Source organism: Electrona antarctica (genome assembly GCF_951216825.1).
Source record: "Electrona antarctica genome assembly, chromosome: 17".
Lineage (NCBI taxonomy): Eukaryota > Metazoa > Chordata > Actinopteri > Myctophiformes > Myctophidae > Electrona > Electrona antarctica.
The window spans coordinates 30,654,475-30,672,794 of NC_136798.1; the positions used below are offsets into that span (position 1 = coordinate 30,654,475).

General features: G+C 41.5%; 1 protein-coding gene across 1 annotated transcript in view; it reads right to left on the reverse strand.

The window, feature by feature from the left end:
• LOC306941259 (connector enhancer of kinase suppressor of ras 3-like) overlaps positions 1-14,536 on the reverse strand; it is a 43,237-nt gene extending 28,701 nt beyond the window's left edge. The window contains exon 1 of the mRNA XM_079526605.1: positions 14,264-14,536. Coding sequence (XP_079382731.1) covers positions 14,264-14,315 — 52 coding nt within the window. The 5' untranslated portion in view covers positions 14,316-14,536. The remainder of the gene's footprint in view (positions 1-14,263) is intronic.
• Positions 14,537-18,320: the final 3,784 nt, after the last annotated feature.

The window sequence follows — 18,320 nt, forward strand, 5'->3', positions numbered from 1 at the left end:
TACAGGCACTTCATCCTTGGCAAACAGGTGTCTGTGTCCACACAGAGGAAACGCTCTTTGACTGCCAGCACTGCACTGTTGATGTCGTCGACCAAAACTAAAAACTTTCTATGACGATGACTAAAACTAAATATATTGACAATTCATACAACAAATAAAAGCTAGACTAAAGCCTCCTGTTAGGGAGGGTAGTGGAGAAGAGATGCAGTAGAACTAAAAGACAATTCATCAATTTTATGTTCGGTTGTGCTCTGAAAATAGCCGATATACAAGCTCACACAACGCGTCACGCTGCAATGCGTTGTGAGCTTGTAGATCGGCTATTTTCAGCATTCAACCAAGTGTAAAATAACCATTACGACGCGATTAAGGCCCGCCAAAATACATTGTAGACAACTGTAGATTTAGTCGACTAAAACTAGACGAACACCAATTTTTGAGGGGCCTCCTATGTCCAGCTTTTGGTGTATGTGCACAAACTTTGTCCTACACAAACATTAAAAGACTATTGACAATGAATGGACAATTTTGAGTGTTCGTGTAAACACAAACATTGCGTAACACAAACATGGATGACGAAGGTGAGGAGACAATTTCTGGTTGGCCGGAATGAGATGATGTGTATGATGATGTACGATGATAAGAGCGCCCCTCACTTCACACGGGTGTGATTATTTTTTTCAGATGACCAAAGACTATGACTAAAACAAATCAAAATTTGCTGTCAAGATCAACACTGCTGCGCTGTCACTCTGTTACCGAGCGGTGTGACTGCGCTGAAAAGTTGAGACTTTTCCAGTTTTTATGCACATCTCAAAACTTCTAGAAGAAAATGAACGTAGCATTAAGAAAACAACATGGTTTGTGGCGAGAAAGATGTGAAGGAAGGAACTGCGGGCAGTTAACCAAAGTAATCCATGTAATCTGACCTCTGGGAGCAGCCAGGGGGTCAAGAAGAAACTATGACCCTTGGTTTAGTGAATGAACATAGAAGTATGTCACAGAGCCACTGTTGACACCCTGCAACCAAGCCGTCACTAGGTAGGTTACTGTACGTACTACGTAGGTCAGGGGTTCTCAACCTTTTTGGCTGGGGACCCCCGGCTGGGGACCCCCAGAAATGCTTTGGCCATGTCTCACTTTTATGTCTTATACTTATAGGCTGCTAAATGGAGCAACACAAGCACAGAATAAGTCAAACCTATCAAAGAATGAGTCCAACATTTTATATGAATAATAAAGTTTAGATGGGTTGAAAGGTATCTATAGGGAGAAAAATTCTATGTTCATAATGTGACAATAATGGTTAATATAATGGTTGTGTTTGATCAACTCAATTGATCAGCCTAACTAAGGGATCCGTCATGACAGGATAGGTAGGTATTTGATAGGTATTTGGCCGCGAAGCCCCATCAAATATAGCTGATCTACAAACTCAAATCTGAGCTATTAAAGCTTGTATATTGCCTATTGTCTAAATTGTCCTAATAATAAAAAAGGGTTAAACTGATTTTGATGGAACCCCTTCAATGACCCCATGGGAGGGTCCCAGCCTGGACCCCACCTTGAACTGGCATATTGAACTACTAACAGCGTTTTAGAGTTTACAGTATTAATTATAATGTGTTAATCCCAGTAGTTCAGCTGAAGGGATGGATCCGTGACACCAAAACACTGTTGGAGGTTGCTGGTATGATTCCCACTGTGGTCAAGGTCTGTGTAATAAAAACAAATACACAAGAGAGAATGAGACATTTGAGAAATGCATCCACCAAAAGGTCTTACGTTTCCAGCTGCACTGGCAACTGGCACCCCCAATGCTCTGTGCGTGCGTGCGTGCGTGCGGTCATTAAAAGCACAGCAGGGCAGCTGTCTCCTGGTTGGTTTGGAATGCCACGCCAAGCAACAGATGGTTGACACTGGCTGAACGAGCAATGGTCAGAGAGAGAGAGGAGGGGAGACAGACAGACAGACAGACAGACAGACAGACAGACAGACAGACAGACAGACAGACAGACAGACAGACAGACAGACAGACAGACAGACAGACAGACAGACAGGTCTTGTAATAAGATAATAATGTGTGCTACCTGACCTGTCAACTATGTGTTAGACAAAATATAATGGCTAGGAATAGGATACACTGCAAAAATGCTAAGAGCCCACTTAACCAAGTACAACTAAAGATTGTTTATCCAATATGACACCAAGAAGCCAGGAGCTTGTCTGTCCAGAGTTTGTCACTGTTCAAACGAGCTGTTGTCATGTTATGTTGTCGTGTTTGTGGGTGTGTGTGTGTGTGTGTGTGTGTGTGTGTGTGTGTGTGTGTGTGTGTGTGTGTGTGTGTGTGTGTGTCTCTCAGACAGGCAGGATCCTGTTCCTGTCACCTGAGGAGGCTGATGTCTGTAAACAGAACGCATGATGTACTGCCAGCCTCCGTATGCGCGCGCGTGCACACACACACATTTGTCAACATGGAAACAATTGACGGTAATGCAAAAGTAATTGCGATTATCTCAAATGATTGCGATTAGACGATTATGTAATAATTGTGAATTTGTGACAGGCCTAAATGTAATATATAATAATATCATTTTGAGGGTCCTTGACATGAAAATGTTTGAGGAGTTAGACTATAGTTAGACTAGGATAAACAACGTACTAAAAACTCCATTAATCCCCTGGGAGGTTCGACAGCTCAAAGTCTTTGTTAATCCACTTAAACGCTCTGCAATAAACCACAACCGGAGACAACTTTCTCTGTTGAGAAACAGAACAAGCCGTTGATTTAATTTATAGTCAAAACATTGGTCTCGTTCTGTTGCAATTTCATTTCATCATCCCATGATATTGTCGCCTTCCATCAGGCTTTGGCCTGACGCCCGACCCACAAGGGTGACTTCAAACTCACCACAACATTTCTTACATTCAAATATGAGATTTAATTTTTCAATCTGGCGACCCCATTTGATATTTTTCAAAACTATTTAATATAATTCATATTTCCCTCCAAATTTTCAGAAATAGCTGATCTCTAAGCTCACAACACGTTGTCATGCAATGTGTTCTGAGCTTGTAGATCTGCTACTTTGGCTAACTGTGACTCCATTAGTTAGTATTGTCACACAAAACTCACACATGCACACGCACACAGACACGCACATACGGACAGACACATGAAATATTCACAGGCCGAGCTCTGGTTGCTAGGGGTTACCTTTCCAAACAAAGAGGGATGAGTGTGATGAGAGTTTGACAGTAGAAGAGAAACACCTGCTGCTTTCAGCAAAAACCAAAAAAACAACATTACAACACTATAATAAAACAATAAAACAGAGCTACACACAATTACTCATTTGTTGTGATGCAATATGCCTCAACGAAGGATACGATTTGTTCTACAGCCAGGTCTAAGAACAGCTGGTCGGTTTTATTGTCCTTCAAGCTTCCAAGAGCAGACTCTTCATTTGTAGCCAAATTTTCTTTTTTGTATTCATTCATTTTATTTATTTACAACATTTATGCCTATGTTCTTACATAATGTCCATGTCCACCGCATGGCGCATGAGACAAAGACCACAATACTACTGTAATTATGAATTAATACAAGAAAAGACAGGTTATCATGTTCTGTGATGGCAAAGAAGTCATTTAAAGGAAAAAACTACTTATCTTCTATCTATTACACATCCCATGAAGCCTTGAATTCATGGATGATTTAACAAAAAATATTTAGAATGAGCAAAATGCAAACTTTCCTCAGTCTGACTTTACTGCAGCATAGAATGACACCATTCTTGTAACTTGTACCATTCACTGTTGTTAATCTAATCTGGATTTAGTCCACTGTCTGTGGCTCTGAGCTCATCCTCAACGGGGTGGCAGTGGCTCCAGGGAACCGCGATGTTCACACTTCCCAGTTCGATCCCGGGGCGCGTACACCAGAGTTAGTGTCGAAGTGTCCTTGAGCAAGACTCTGAACACTTTAATTCCTGCTGATGAGCAGGTTGGTGCCTTGCATGGTTTCCTCCACCATCGGTGTATGAATGGGTGAATGTAAATGCACAATCTATGTAAAGCGCCTTGGATAAAAGCGCTATATACAGTAAATGCACCATTTACCAACAACACACTCTCTCAGTCTGAGCGGATGTTAGCACTACATAGCATTAAACAAGATTGTGACTATATAGGATTAAACACGACAGTGCACGTCAGACTGTGAACACTACATGGCATTAACACGATAGTGCACGTCACAGAGACTGTTAAACACTACATACATGTGAAATCACACGTCACAGAGACTGTTAAACACTACATACATGTGAAATCACACGTCACAGAACAACTCAAGGGGATTACAAACGTTCTATCTCTCTTAGTTGCTAGGCGTCGTTGTGAGTTGTCGATCGGCTATTTTCACAATATTTATCTGTGGAACCGAATTACACTAAATGTAATGCTGCAACTCCTACAATTCCAAGTGCTTATCCGGGGGGGGGGGGGGGGTCGCAGCCTGAAAGGTTTGAGAACCAGCTGATGTAGAGGGACACAGGAAGGTTCTATCACGATTCACCACTGAATATATTCTAATGCAAATATCAAATGCCTCCATATCATATTGTGACAATAATATATTTTAATGAAGAAAAAATAGCCCATCTACAAACTCTACTCTCTGTGAAATTAGCCGATCAACAAGCTCACAACGCAATTGCGATCACTCTTACATTTTAATTTCAAGGACCCTCAGTTTGGCATGCATTATTACCACATACCCCCATAACTCTTGTGATTGTTACGGCTCCATTTGGTTCCATTTGTACACTTTCAGAGTTACAAACCGCTATGGGTCCATTCATTGATTTGGTTTATAATCCTATTCCTAACAATTGATAATTTAACTGGGGACCCCAATGAACCTACCTCAATGCCCCCTGAGGCTCCCCGGACCCCCCTTTGAGAAGTTGAACCACTGGGCAAAACAATTCAGAGGTTAGCTTGCTAGGGGTGAACGACCCGCTGAAAAGTAGGCTAACCTAACGTCAGTTAATCCACATGTGAGTGTGTGTGCACTCTGTGGGCATCGTTCCAAATGTCATGCTACTCTCTCTCATACAGAGTTACAAACAGACTGCAGGTTAATCATTCACGACAACGATAAAAACACTCATTTAGACTTGATGGTGTCTCCCTGGTTAATGAGAGCTTTTCCACCTTTCACCCAAAACATTTATCTCCTGGACTTGGGTGTGTGACAGTTTAACTATGTACCCTTAGCTCAGCACAGTGGTTCTCATTCTCAACCTTTTCAGGCCACGACCCCTCAAAATAATCCTATTTGAACTGGAGACCCTCCACCCCACCCTGACAAGCACTTGGAGTTGAGGCATTACTATAGTATATAGTTTGACTCTGTTCCACAGAAATATTGTGAAAATAGCAGATCCTCACAATGCCTCACGCTGCCTGAGAGGTGTTGTGAGCTTGCAGATTTTTAATGCAGTAATGGTCTTTTTTTTAGGTTTAAAAAGGTCTTAAAAGGTCCTTAAATTGTTACTTCACTGTCATCAACCCACAGGCTGAGAACCACTGAGCTGGCCAACCTATTTCGGTGTGATCGTACAGGGAAAATAGCTGCTCTACCATGTGAGCTTATAGTTTGGCTATTTCTTTGCTGAAGAGCTTTTGTACACACAAGACGGGGGCCTAGTACAGGGGCCTAGTACCCTCCCCTGGGGGACTGTTAGTGAACCTGCAAAACACAAACCTTTATCAAGGTATCTAGAAAATAAATAGCGTTGAAATTTACATGAATTCAACCAATATCATGGCCAATATGTGACTACACTTCAGCAACAACAACAACAAAAACGCGTGGATGGACAATCATTATACTCAGTCAGTGCAGTGAATCAGCCACTGCTTTCATTGATACCGTGTGTGTGTGTGTGTGTGTGTGTGTGTGTGTGTGTGTTCTCTCAAATTCAACAGTGATTTATTGGCCTGGTCGTACAGATCATCAGAGTGTTGTTCACACAGTCAGGCACGTGCTGTGTTGTCTGCCGCGGGTCGGGTGGCCCCACACCACAGACAGAATGACGGTGGAATTTGAACCCTGCATTCTAACACGCCCAGAGATCAATAAAAACAATGTTTATACTCTCCCTCTCTGTCTGTCTCTTTTGCGCTGTGGGTATGTCACTCCCCTCAATGTATGCCTGTTGTCGCACGCGACACACACACACACACACACACACACACACACACACACACACACACACACACACACACACACACACACACACACACACACACACACACACACACACACACACACACACACACACACACACACACACACACACACACACACACACACACACACACACACACACACACACACACACACACACACACAGGTACAAAGGAAGCATGTACTCTGTTAAAAACCAAGCCTATTCAAGAGGAAAAAAGGATTTCCTTGAGCATTCTGGGGATTTGTGGGAACAGTCTCCAACAACAACACGAGGCTGGAACCATTCAACAAAGTGCTGCATTCTTTAGGTCGCATTAAACGAACACACAACAAGCTTACGACACAAAACACAAGGTCCATACAACATGAAGTACAAAGCCAACACGACATCAGCCTGAAGAAAGACCATTGTTATAAAATACAGTAGGATCTAAAAATTGTTCAGCATGCGAGTGAACATTGTTGTGATTTTCCTCGACTGTTAACTTGGAAATCAGTTTCACCTATAGTGGACCAGTGACAATTTATCCAGCCCCTCAAATGGGGACCCTAAAATCAATTGTTGTGCACGCGCGCCCATTGACATTGATGCACGCACATCATGCATACGTTCATAGGTGTTGCATATACAGTAATGACTGATGCATATACTGAAATGACTGATGGACAAACATCAGACTGCATTTTGTCTACGGAGCCACTGAGAAGAGAAAAAAACGTGATTGATTGATTCTGGCCCCCCAAAAATGGGTGAATGTTGAAAACCGGGACATATTAGTGTTTTATAGATATTTGTCGGGACTCGGGACACGCAGATTGGAATCAGGACAATCCCGGCCAGCCATACATCCCGGCCAAACTAATACCAGTAATCAATAGTGACAAGTATTTTATACATGACATGACAGACCACAATTTGTATGGAAGTCAAGCCAGGGAATCGGGATTCACATCTAATATAACGTCAGTGGAAGCGAAACATTCTCCAAGACTACTATAAGAACCAAAACAAGAGTATGAACTTGTAAAAATAAATACACACCAACAGAAGTCATTGGTGACTGAGTTATATTTCACTACAGTGTGAGTGGCATCACTGGCATGTGGTTCCCATGGGAGTGGCAGTGTTTAGACAGTCCTTAAGGAGACTAAACAGTGAATCATGCTGATAATAAAATAGTTTTCCCACCAGCACCTCATATCAGCATAGGGCTATGAATACCTTGAAGCACACACAGACACACACACAGACACACACAGACACACACAGACACACACACACACACACACACACACACACACACACACACACACACACACACACACACACACACACACACACACACACACACACACACACACACACACACACACACACACACACACACACACACACCCTACTGTACGTACACTAAATAAGGCATAACGCCAACCCTGAATGTCTAATCCTAACCCCCGGCCTTACCCCAACCTCAATGTTTTCCCATGCAATCATAAGACTGACCCTACAAATCATTTAGAAAATTCTTCCTTGGCCCGGGAGGAGCAACATTAAAAAACCTTGACACATTTAGACCCGAGTTAAAAAGTTTTGCTTTAAAAATATATTATATCCAAAGATTTGCACACATTTTCATGAAAGGTAGATCTGCCATTTCCACTATCAATGTTTATTTTTAATAATTAAATAAGTAATTTAAGTAATTAAGTAATTAACACATTTAAGTAATTAAATGTGTGTTATTTGTCATATCTGCAATCATTTAGTAAGTGCATTTTCATAATCGTGACGTCACGTGCAGGAACAGTTTAGTGTCAGTCCGTCAGTTAGTGTCAGTCCGGCTGAACCACGGCTGAACCATGAACGTAAAAGTGACAAGGGAAAGAAAGGTTCAGCAGGAACAGGAAGAACATCCCAGAACGAGATGGCATCTGTCCGTTTCCGCTGATTCAGTGAAAAACGTGGTGTGCTACCGGGGGAAGTCAGCTTCTCTCCTGATAAGATATGTACGTAGGAGGTGACAGACGTCTTGTGACAAACACTGAAAGGTAACAAAACAAGTCGCACACAGTACGCCCCTCTCTCCACCGCCATACGGTCATATGGAGCAGTGGCATGCACAAACAGTACATTTTGGTCAACTGTCCTCACACAATGTTCCACACAGTGCTGAGCGCATGGATGTTTTAACCTACAGCTGTTCCCATACCGATACCAGTATCGGGAAAAGCTGCCGATACTGCTGGTATCGGTGAGCATGGCAGTCTATGCCAATCCCATTTTTCACATGCTGATTTTGTCATTTTTAATCAATTATTTTGAATGCCTCAGTTGATGTTGAACGATTGTTTTACACTCTCACTCTGTACTATTTATGTTATGTTACTAACTTATAGCTGCCCTTATTGATGTAACACCGCCACAAATCATTCTATTTTAACTGTGGGGGTGTACAGGTTCAGCCATTTGGTTACATTTGTACACAGCTCCTCAACGACCTTTAGGGGACCCCTGCCAAAAGCACAATTATTTGTATGACAATTTAATTAATCGTCAACTATAAGTTTCATGATGGTGAGATTTGTGACAGTCCTATCTGTGACTACAGGGAGACGTGTAAGCAGCAACGTTGCCAGACTTTGCGAAAGAAACAAGCAACCAGGTCTGTGAAAACGAGCCCAAAAGAAGCAACTAGGCTACATGTGCACTTGAATCCTATATTCATTGGATATTTGATTTGATATTGATGTGACACGTTGTGAGCTTGTAGATCTTCTATTTTCAAAAGAAATCTAGAAAAAAAGTTCAACATTTTGAATATTTTTAACAACACAATCTGGTATACAGTCGGTCGGGCGTCCCTGGCACAGAATGGGGTGGTCCGTGGACAAGTGCAAATTAATTTGGGTGGTCCTTGATTTGAAAATGTTTTAGAACCACTGGGTTTTAAACAACATTTAGGAAGGAAGCCAAAATAAGCACCCTATACTATTAAAAACAAGCCCTAAAACAAAACGCAAACCGGCAACTAACCGATATTCACAAGCAGATTAAAAGAACAAGCTCCAAGGTCACTTATAACAATGCAGACATGGCAACACTAGTAAAAGAACATCTTGTCAGAGGCGATGGGAAACCTTTCACGTGTCTCCAGATCCTCTCTCTCCTGCTTATCGTCAGGAAACCCATCAGAATGTTATCTAATCTAAACGCTGGTTGACGTCCAAAAGGACATTACAGGATTAACACTTTGCTGAAAACGCTGTGGTCAGGTGTCAATATTGGTTTTGTCGCTCATATATTATATCCAGAAGTTAAGACTCCATGGTTTGTCGGTTCAAATCCCCACCAAGGCCAGCGGGGATAAGTCTGGGAAAGCTAAAGCACTGCTCTTCCGTGCTTCTCCTCAACATCTGAGATATGCATTTGGCTGTGGATCCCTAGGTGTCCCTATAAGAGACGATTTTTTTAAAACACACACACACACACACACACTCGTGTGAAGTGCTCTTATGATCATACATCATCATACATCACATTCCATGCTCAGCCAATCAAATCATTATGATTGTCATTCCGGCCAATCACTTGTGGCGTCTTCACTTTTCTGCCCCCACTTTTTATCCTCAATATATACTTTGCTCAGCCAATCAAATCATCGCTATGGGGTGATCACACAAACAGACAAAGCTGGGCATTCATTATCAATGGAATTTAATGTTTGTGTTGGGACAATGACGTATAAATGGCCATTCATTATCAATGGCATTTCATGTTTGTGTTAGGACAAAGTTTGTGTTTACACGCACACTAAAAGCTGGACATAGATAGGAGGGGCTAGCACCCCTCAAAAAAAGTAAACTGATTGTGATGCTATATATACTCATTTGGCTGGGGAGTCCCACTGGAAGCCCTTTAATGGGGGTCCCAAATGGGGTCCCGGTCCCAGCCTTTGGTTAAGACTTTCGTTGTAAACTGTACAGTATAACCACAGTCTTCTACTGTTGGTCATTGGGAGCTGACCGGTACAACTTGTACTGGTCAGCTCCCAGTGACCAACAGTAGAAGACTGTGGTTGTACTGTTCAGTGCCTCTGTACTCTGTCAACCTTGATTGAATGTGAAATTTTGATTTACAATTCAATGAACAAATTCCCCTGTATGACAGACAGCACCTGCTGCCACAAAACCAGAGAAATATGTGAATCGTGCCTGAACACGAGAGAGAGAGCATTCCATGTAAGCCTCCACACATGTACAGCACAGTATTTATACCTCTCTGCCTATAAACCAGCTCATCATCTGTGATCAGAGCTTCTCGAACACAGGCTCGGGGGGGGGGGGATCTCAGCTTTTGTCACATATAAGAAAGGGTGGGGGTGGGGGGGGGGTTCTAAGGAAGGGCTTGTAAACCACTGGCATACAGTATAGTCATTGACAGAGTGGTAAATACAGTTCAAATCCATAATATATCTACATCCACACATCAACAGTCCATCATCCATTCCAGTTCCATGCACCACCACCAATGCCTCAATGTTGTCACTTCATGGCTGAGTGACCGCTGCATGGGAGGGAGCACGTGTTTCAGTATGCCACCAACACTGCTGGAGAGTAACTAAGTGCATGTGTACTCAAGTACCGTACGTACTTAAGTACAACTTCCTATACTTTTACTTCTACTCCACTACTTCTCAGAGACAAATACTGTACTTTTCCACTCCACTACAAATATTTTGAAAACTTTAGTTTACTAGTTACTTTGTCGTTTTTTTTATTGTGATTACAAGACATACATTAACCACTCCAGCCCTATATACTCCGGCTATTTGAAAATAGCGGATCTACAAGCTCACAATGCGTTGCATCACAAAATAGGGATGCCAGGTTGAAATTGGTGGTGAACCACTGGAACCCCAGGCAGCATCCATATTCTGGCGGGGAACGTTAGCCAAAAATTGTCGATCTATTTTGTATACTTTTGGTAGTGCTGCACAATTAATCGAAAAAAGATTGTGATCTACAGTAGATTCATACACCTATGCAATATTATTTCTAAATATGAGCAAGAATCGTTTAAAGCCACAGTAGTTGACTCCTCCAGGTGCCACATTTTGAATGTAAATGTTCAGCAACTACAGACTAAATACAATAAATATTTTCATGGAAAAAATGAGAATCGTGTTAGAATCATCGTGATCTCAATTCTTGTGGAGGGAAAATCAAGATTCACATTTGAGCAAGAATCGTGCACAAATCTTTGGCAAAGAAATAATAGTGCAGACTAGAGGGGGGAAAAGCATCTCCATGAATCCAAGGCTTCATGGGTGAAATTGATAGAGAATAAGTTATTTTTGGGGTGAACTACTCCTTTAAGTGGTTGATGTCACAATAATTCTGTGGGGGTGAGCGATATGGAAAAATATAATAGCCTGATATCCTTTTTCGAGCAGTAACACAATCAACGCTATTATCACGATTATTTTTCATGTTGGTGTTTATGGTTGTTTTTCAAGTTACTTAACAGTACAACCACCTACAAGGTAACACAAACTAAAAGAAAAAGGAGTAACAGATCATTTAGACCAAAATACTTATTTTTAAGTATAAATTAAGGTATAGAACTGCAAATCATATATGTGCATTCACTCACTATACGATATCTCTGAAAATCATGGAGACATTGTATCGCCTCGAGGACATTTATATCGCCATATCGCCCACCCCATGTTTGTCTTGTTATGTACGCATGTTGGCTAACTGACGTGACTTTGACACAGACTTGCAGATGAGGTGTCGTCGGCACCGTGGGAAAGTATGCCAAGATAAACAGAGTTATTTTAACACCACCTCTAACATCTCCCCAGGAAACACGCACGCACGCACGCATGCACGTGCACGCACACACACACACACACACAATTTTATGAATATGAAAAATTGCCAATTTTTTTAACCCCAACTCCGGCGGTCAACTATGAATCAGGCATACCTCCAGCCGTAACCTAAGCTGCAAAAGTCTAATCCTATAAACCTAACAAAATCATTTTAATAAAATAAAAATACACAGACACATACAAACATACACACACACACATGTCGAAAACATGTGTACACGCAGACACCCTTCATATTAGCTGCAGGCACCAAACTTCTTTTTGGCCGTCACGCACGCATGCACGGCACACACACAGCCACACACACGTGCACGCACAGACTCACACACGCACAGCAACAGCCATTTGTGTGTCATGTGTCATTGTGCTGGTGCCCAAAGGCACAAAACACACAGTTTGTCTGATAGGGGCAAAGATCTAAATGGCTTTAACCCATAAAGACCTGAGGTCGATTCTACAAAATGCCTTCTAATTCTATTTCTAAGCCATGCGTTCTCAAACTTTTTTTGTTCCAAGAACCCCCAAAATGATATACTGTTAGGTGTTACTGTATATACAGTATATGGATATCTGTATCTCGCCACATTTATTTCACGGACCGCTTGCGCCCATCGGTTGTAGTACAGTTTTACTGTGGTTAAGATTAGGAATAAGGTTAGGTTTAGGAATAGTTTCACTGAGATTAAGGTTAGGTTTCTGGGCTGAGGTACGAGCTGGTTAGGTTTCTGGGTGAGGTACGAGCTGGTTAGGTTTCTGGGTGAGGTACGAACTGGTTAGGTTTCACTGAGGTTAAGGTTAGGATTAACTAGGTTAGGTTTAGGAATAGTTTCACTGAGATTAAGGCTATAAGGTTAGGTATAGTTTAGGGCACAGTTACTGAGGTAACGTTTAGGAATAGCGGGTGGCGACCGTTCTGAGGTCGCCGCCGCCGGGTTTGACCCAGGGTGATCGTGTTTTGGGGGCGATCGTTCTTGTATTCCTGCCCCCTAGTACTGTTTGAAACTTCCGACAGTGGAATGGAGCTGAAGCCTTTTTTGATGTTAATTGCAAAACACCAACAGTGCATTAGAGGTTAGAGCATCAGGGCTTAGTGGTGAAAACGAGAGATGTTTACAAGTTGTCAAGTGTTAGGAGTTGTGTGGCTGCTGTGATGAGTGGGTGGGTCACACCTGCTCACAATAACAACTCCATTCAGCCAGAGAGGAACGCTTAAACCCTGGGTTGTGTTTGTTTGTGTGTGTGTGTGTGTGTGTGTGTGTGTGTGTGTGTGTGTGTGTGTGTGTGTGTGTGTGTGTGTGTGTGTGTGTGTCAACCCACACTAGACACTAATGAGGACCGCTAACCCCCACCGGCTTCTTGTATTCATTTGACTGTTGTTAAGGTTTAGGTTTAGGCACAGTTTTGCTGGGGTTATTTCTTTTTTTCAATTTCAAGTTTGGTAAGACAAGGCAAGGCTGCAATTTTATTTGTATAGTGCATTTCAACAACAAGGCAATTCAGTATAGCCTATGAATTAGGCCACGGACCACAATACTGCTCTTGTTTGAAAGATAGATAGATAGATAGATAGATAGATAGATAGATACAAAATGTCAACACAATAACCACTGGGTCTTTATCCACTGGCCCGTACAAGATACCATACAATGGCAATGTCAGCTGATTCACAGCATCTAGGCTACATAAACAGCACGTTCTCCTATACTGCCTATTAACCACTGTAATACAAAGGTAACATTTTGTCTTATCTTTATCTCTACCTAGTACCTATACTACTACATAATAACAAGAAACAAAAATCAACATCAACTCATAGGCCACTAGTCCTACAGTAAACAATGTTCCAAAGTGTTTGACAGCAGCAGCAACAGGTTGGCAAACAAACTATAGATAGTGGGTCCACATGTGGTCTGGGTCAGGACTCAGCAGCACAGCACTAGTGTTCTGTGACTATCGGGGAATAACTTTCATGATGTCTGGAAACTATAAATAAAGCAAGCGGCTGTGTTGACAAAGTAAAATAAGCAAATTGTGCAAAAGTAAGCCAATAGCGGTCTAGCGGAGACGTTATTTATTTATTTAGCTTTTTTATTCTAGTACCAACCTTTCATCCAGTCCACAACTTCTTGCGGGGTCCACTTGGTAACAGGGTCCATGTTTCTACTTAATTCTACCCGAACACACACACGCGCACGGGAACACCCGAAACGAACCAGGCAGTTTTTTTTAACCAATTAACATAATAATTTGTAACTGACTATACTACTACAACAACACGGAGATATCCACTGACACACACAAGCACACACGCACGCTCTCTGCGTCCTCCTCACTGCGCCGTGTGTTACACACTGAAACAAGTTCCCCTGTGCAAAGCTGCAGCAGCAACACGAGCGCATGGGGGCGGGGCCATGAGGCGGTGGTGTCCAATTACAGGCAGTGGTAATCAACGTGGGGTTCGGAGTTTAAAAAGTAGCATTTAATACCTTTTTTTTAGTTGATTTATTCTGCCCATAATGATCTCTACAAACTTTAAAGAATCTTGCACTGAACATTTCTCTTGATATTTAGGGCCTGTACTGTAAGGCAGAGGTTCCCAAAATGCATTCGGCTATGAAAAATCACGCATTAAACGGGTTGAGAATAACTACAAAATCTTCTCTTATGGTCCCTGGCATATCTTTTCAAATAGGGGTCTGCGGGCTAATAAATCTCAATTTGGGGGTCCTTGGCACGGAAAGGTTTGGGAACCACTGCTGTAAGGGATATTTTAGGTAAAGAAAAAAAAGTTAAAGCTCTAGAGTCTAGTCTATGTTACAAATCATATTTTGTTGTAACAGGGGCCTCCCTGTCGCTGAACCTCTTTAAACTGTCACTTCACTGCACCCAGGCCCACAGGTTTAGAACGACCACTGATGATGTAGATATGAGAGGAGACACTAAACTACTAAAGTGTCCTCCAGATCAGATCAGATGCGCTCACTGACTCTTCTCTTCCCATGGGAACCGTTTCTCCAGAAACCTAAAAAAGAAAACATGCTTCAAGTAGGCAACACCCAAACAGCACATATTACAGAACGGGTTGTGGATGCAGAAAGATGAAAGCTGTAATTAGAGGCTACTGGAAGATGCTTTTTCTGTGTGATAATCTACTGTGTGAACGCTTTGGTGATAAGGGCTAGCTAGGATGGATGGAAGATTTGGAGCAGAGGTGGGTTAACTTAAATCTACGGAACTGTATGTCTTGTCTAAAAAACAATCAAACAAAAACAATGTTTTAGTATGCTATCTCTGATACAAGCACACAAAATGGGCATTGAATACAAAATGGGTAGGCTACAATAGTAAGTAAGTAATGATTTGGAAAAATAAATAAGAAAATTGAAAGAAAAACATGTTATTAAAAACTATTCTTACTAGTAATTTATTCAAAAACGTAATAAACCTAGCGACCCTATATTTTGGGATGAACTACTCAGCCATCTGATCAAGCTCTACAAGCTCTGATCTACAATTGCCAAAATACAAGCTTATGCACAACATGTTGCAGTGCAGCGCATTGTGACTTTGTAGATCGGTTATTTTGGAGTATTGGAGTATATTTGGAGGGATCTCTTAGAGCAGTGGTTTTCAACCCTTTTCATATCAAGGACCATTATATATTCGACATTTGATCCACGGACCACCATTTGATCATGAGATTTAGCCTCTCAGACCCAAAAACGAAAGAATATTTTGTTATCGTATTATATTTTGTTAAATTCACAATTCCAGGCTGTTGGCAAACTTTGATCAAAACAAGAATTCCTCTACATTCTGGAATTGTGTAGACTTTTGGTAAATTAAGTAATGCAGATGTTTAACAATATAGGTCCATTTGGTTTCAATTTACGCTCTCAAGAGTTAAAGATCTAATAAGGGTCCATTTCGTTACCAACTCTACATCATTCAGCTGGAACCCCCTCAAGGCCCACTGGTGGTCCCCGGACCACTGGTTGAAAACCACTGTCTTATAGGGTATGCACTTGATCATCATTCCCGGAAGTAATGCGTGAACACCTACTGAGTGGCAAAAAAATAATTTCTGGCCTTGAAATCCCATACATCCTATTCCTAACAGAAAATTCATATCTGATTGCATTAAACAACGTTAAACTTACTTTGCCACTTACTGTGCCACTCGATTTGCCACTCACTTTATGCATGCGCATATATAAAGCGCTGGGGGACTCCAGTCAACTAAGTATATAGGAGGTTTAAGTGGTTAAATAAATGTATCCGAGTAAATGTAAGTCATTACTCCCCCACCTCTGCTTTGAAGTGAGTGAACACATGCTTTGACTTCCAGAGACATGCAGTTTGTTCGGCTGTGAGGGAACCCTCACATCCTGTGTGGGGGTGAAGATGTGGGGTTTCACCCCTGCTCTTCCACATACTTGTGGGCCTTCAAAGTCTAAAGAAACCCTCTCAGAAGAGGCGCTTTCCCATCAGAAGCATGTATTTTCCGTGTTATTTGTGATTGTAATTGCCTGTTCCAATACTTTCAGCTATTTTAGCAACAGGCCGACAACATGCTATGGAAATTGCAGCAGTTGTTGTTCCTTTTATGGTGGGAAAAACCTGCTTCTTTTCTTCACAGGCCATGAACAGAGTAGCAGCAAACACACACTTTGGTCCATTTGGTTACCATTTGTACACTCACTGTCTAAATTAAATTAGCCAGCACCACTCAAACCCTTGCATTCCTATTCTGGAGCTAATATTTGCTGAAAATAGCCAATCTACAAATTCACAACAAAGCTTGTGAGCTTGTAGATCAACTAGAGCTGTAGATTGTGTTTGAGTATAAGTATCAAAGTTTTTATGCAGAATGGTCCATTTCACAGTCATTATTATTGGATTGTAATTAGTAATGCGTTAGGTTAATGTATTCATCACTTCAATTCTCAGATGAATTGAATATGAAGGACCCCCTGAGTGGAAGCAAGCCATAGACTTTCTTGGGTTTTAAATCCTCTTAGCAGACCTAGTATTGAACTGTATTTTCCTGTGCTTTTTTCTGCAATCAATCAATCAATCAATCAATCAATCAATCAATCAATCAATCAATCAATCAATCAATCAATCAATCAATCAATCAATCAATCAATCAATCAATCAATCAATCAATGCTGCTGTTGGTGAAAAGGGGGCTTATTTTAATAAATGTATGCACATGGTAGTTTAACATAATACATCATAATTTATCAGTTATGTTTGTCTAATCAAAGTTAGGCTGAGAAATTGTAGTGGAGTAAAAAGTACAATATTTGGTGGAGTAGAAGTACGACACTACCTCCTTGTGGTAAATACTGTCTATGACATCAGAGGAGTGCCCATGAAATCTTACAAAAAAATAAAAGATTAAAATGTGTGTGCAGTGTGTGTGTGTGTGTGTGTGTGTGTGTGTGTGTGTGTGTGTGTGTGTGTGTGTGTGTGTGTGTGTGTGTGTGTGTGTGTGTGTGTGTGTGTGTGTGTTGTGTTTGTGTGCACGTGTGCGTGAGCGTGTGCACTTGTGTGCCTGTCAGGCTACCTGTCAATGAGGCTTGTCCATTGATTCTGCACCTCCTACTGCACAGTCAGTGGCTTTCCCACATAGGGACTCCTGGGGGAGTCCTTGGGATTCCAGGGGGGTACCCAGCAAAAGTAGTTAATATACCGGTAGAATGAAAATCAGTTTAACCACTTTAAACCTATTTAAACCATTGAATATTTGAAAATACTGCATCTGAGAAGCACCACATTCCTCAGGGTCTTGTCCCCCACTGGGGCAATTGTCTGTTTATATTGTACTGTTTTGCTCTTTATTTTTGAACTGCCCGTGCATATTCATGTTCTCTAATGTGTCTTTATATTGTATGGTTTGCCCTTTGTATTCTTTTGTACAGCACTTTGGTTGATTATACCTACTATCTCTAGCCTCAAACAGGTCCTAGATACAGCCCAGAAGAAGTCTGTTATGCGCTTTGTACATTATAACTGCTGTTGTGAAGTCTACAAGATCATGTCATTTTAGGGTAAGTGACTGAATAAAAAGTGTAAATATATAATAAAAGTGTAATAAATAGTAACCGGCGTGATTTATAATTCTGATTGCTTTCTTTTGAAGTAAGAATATTGGG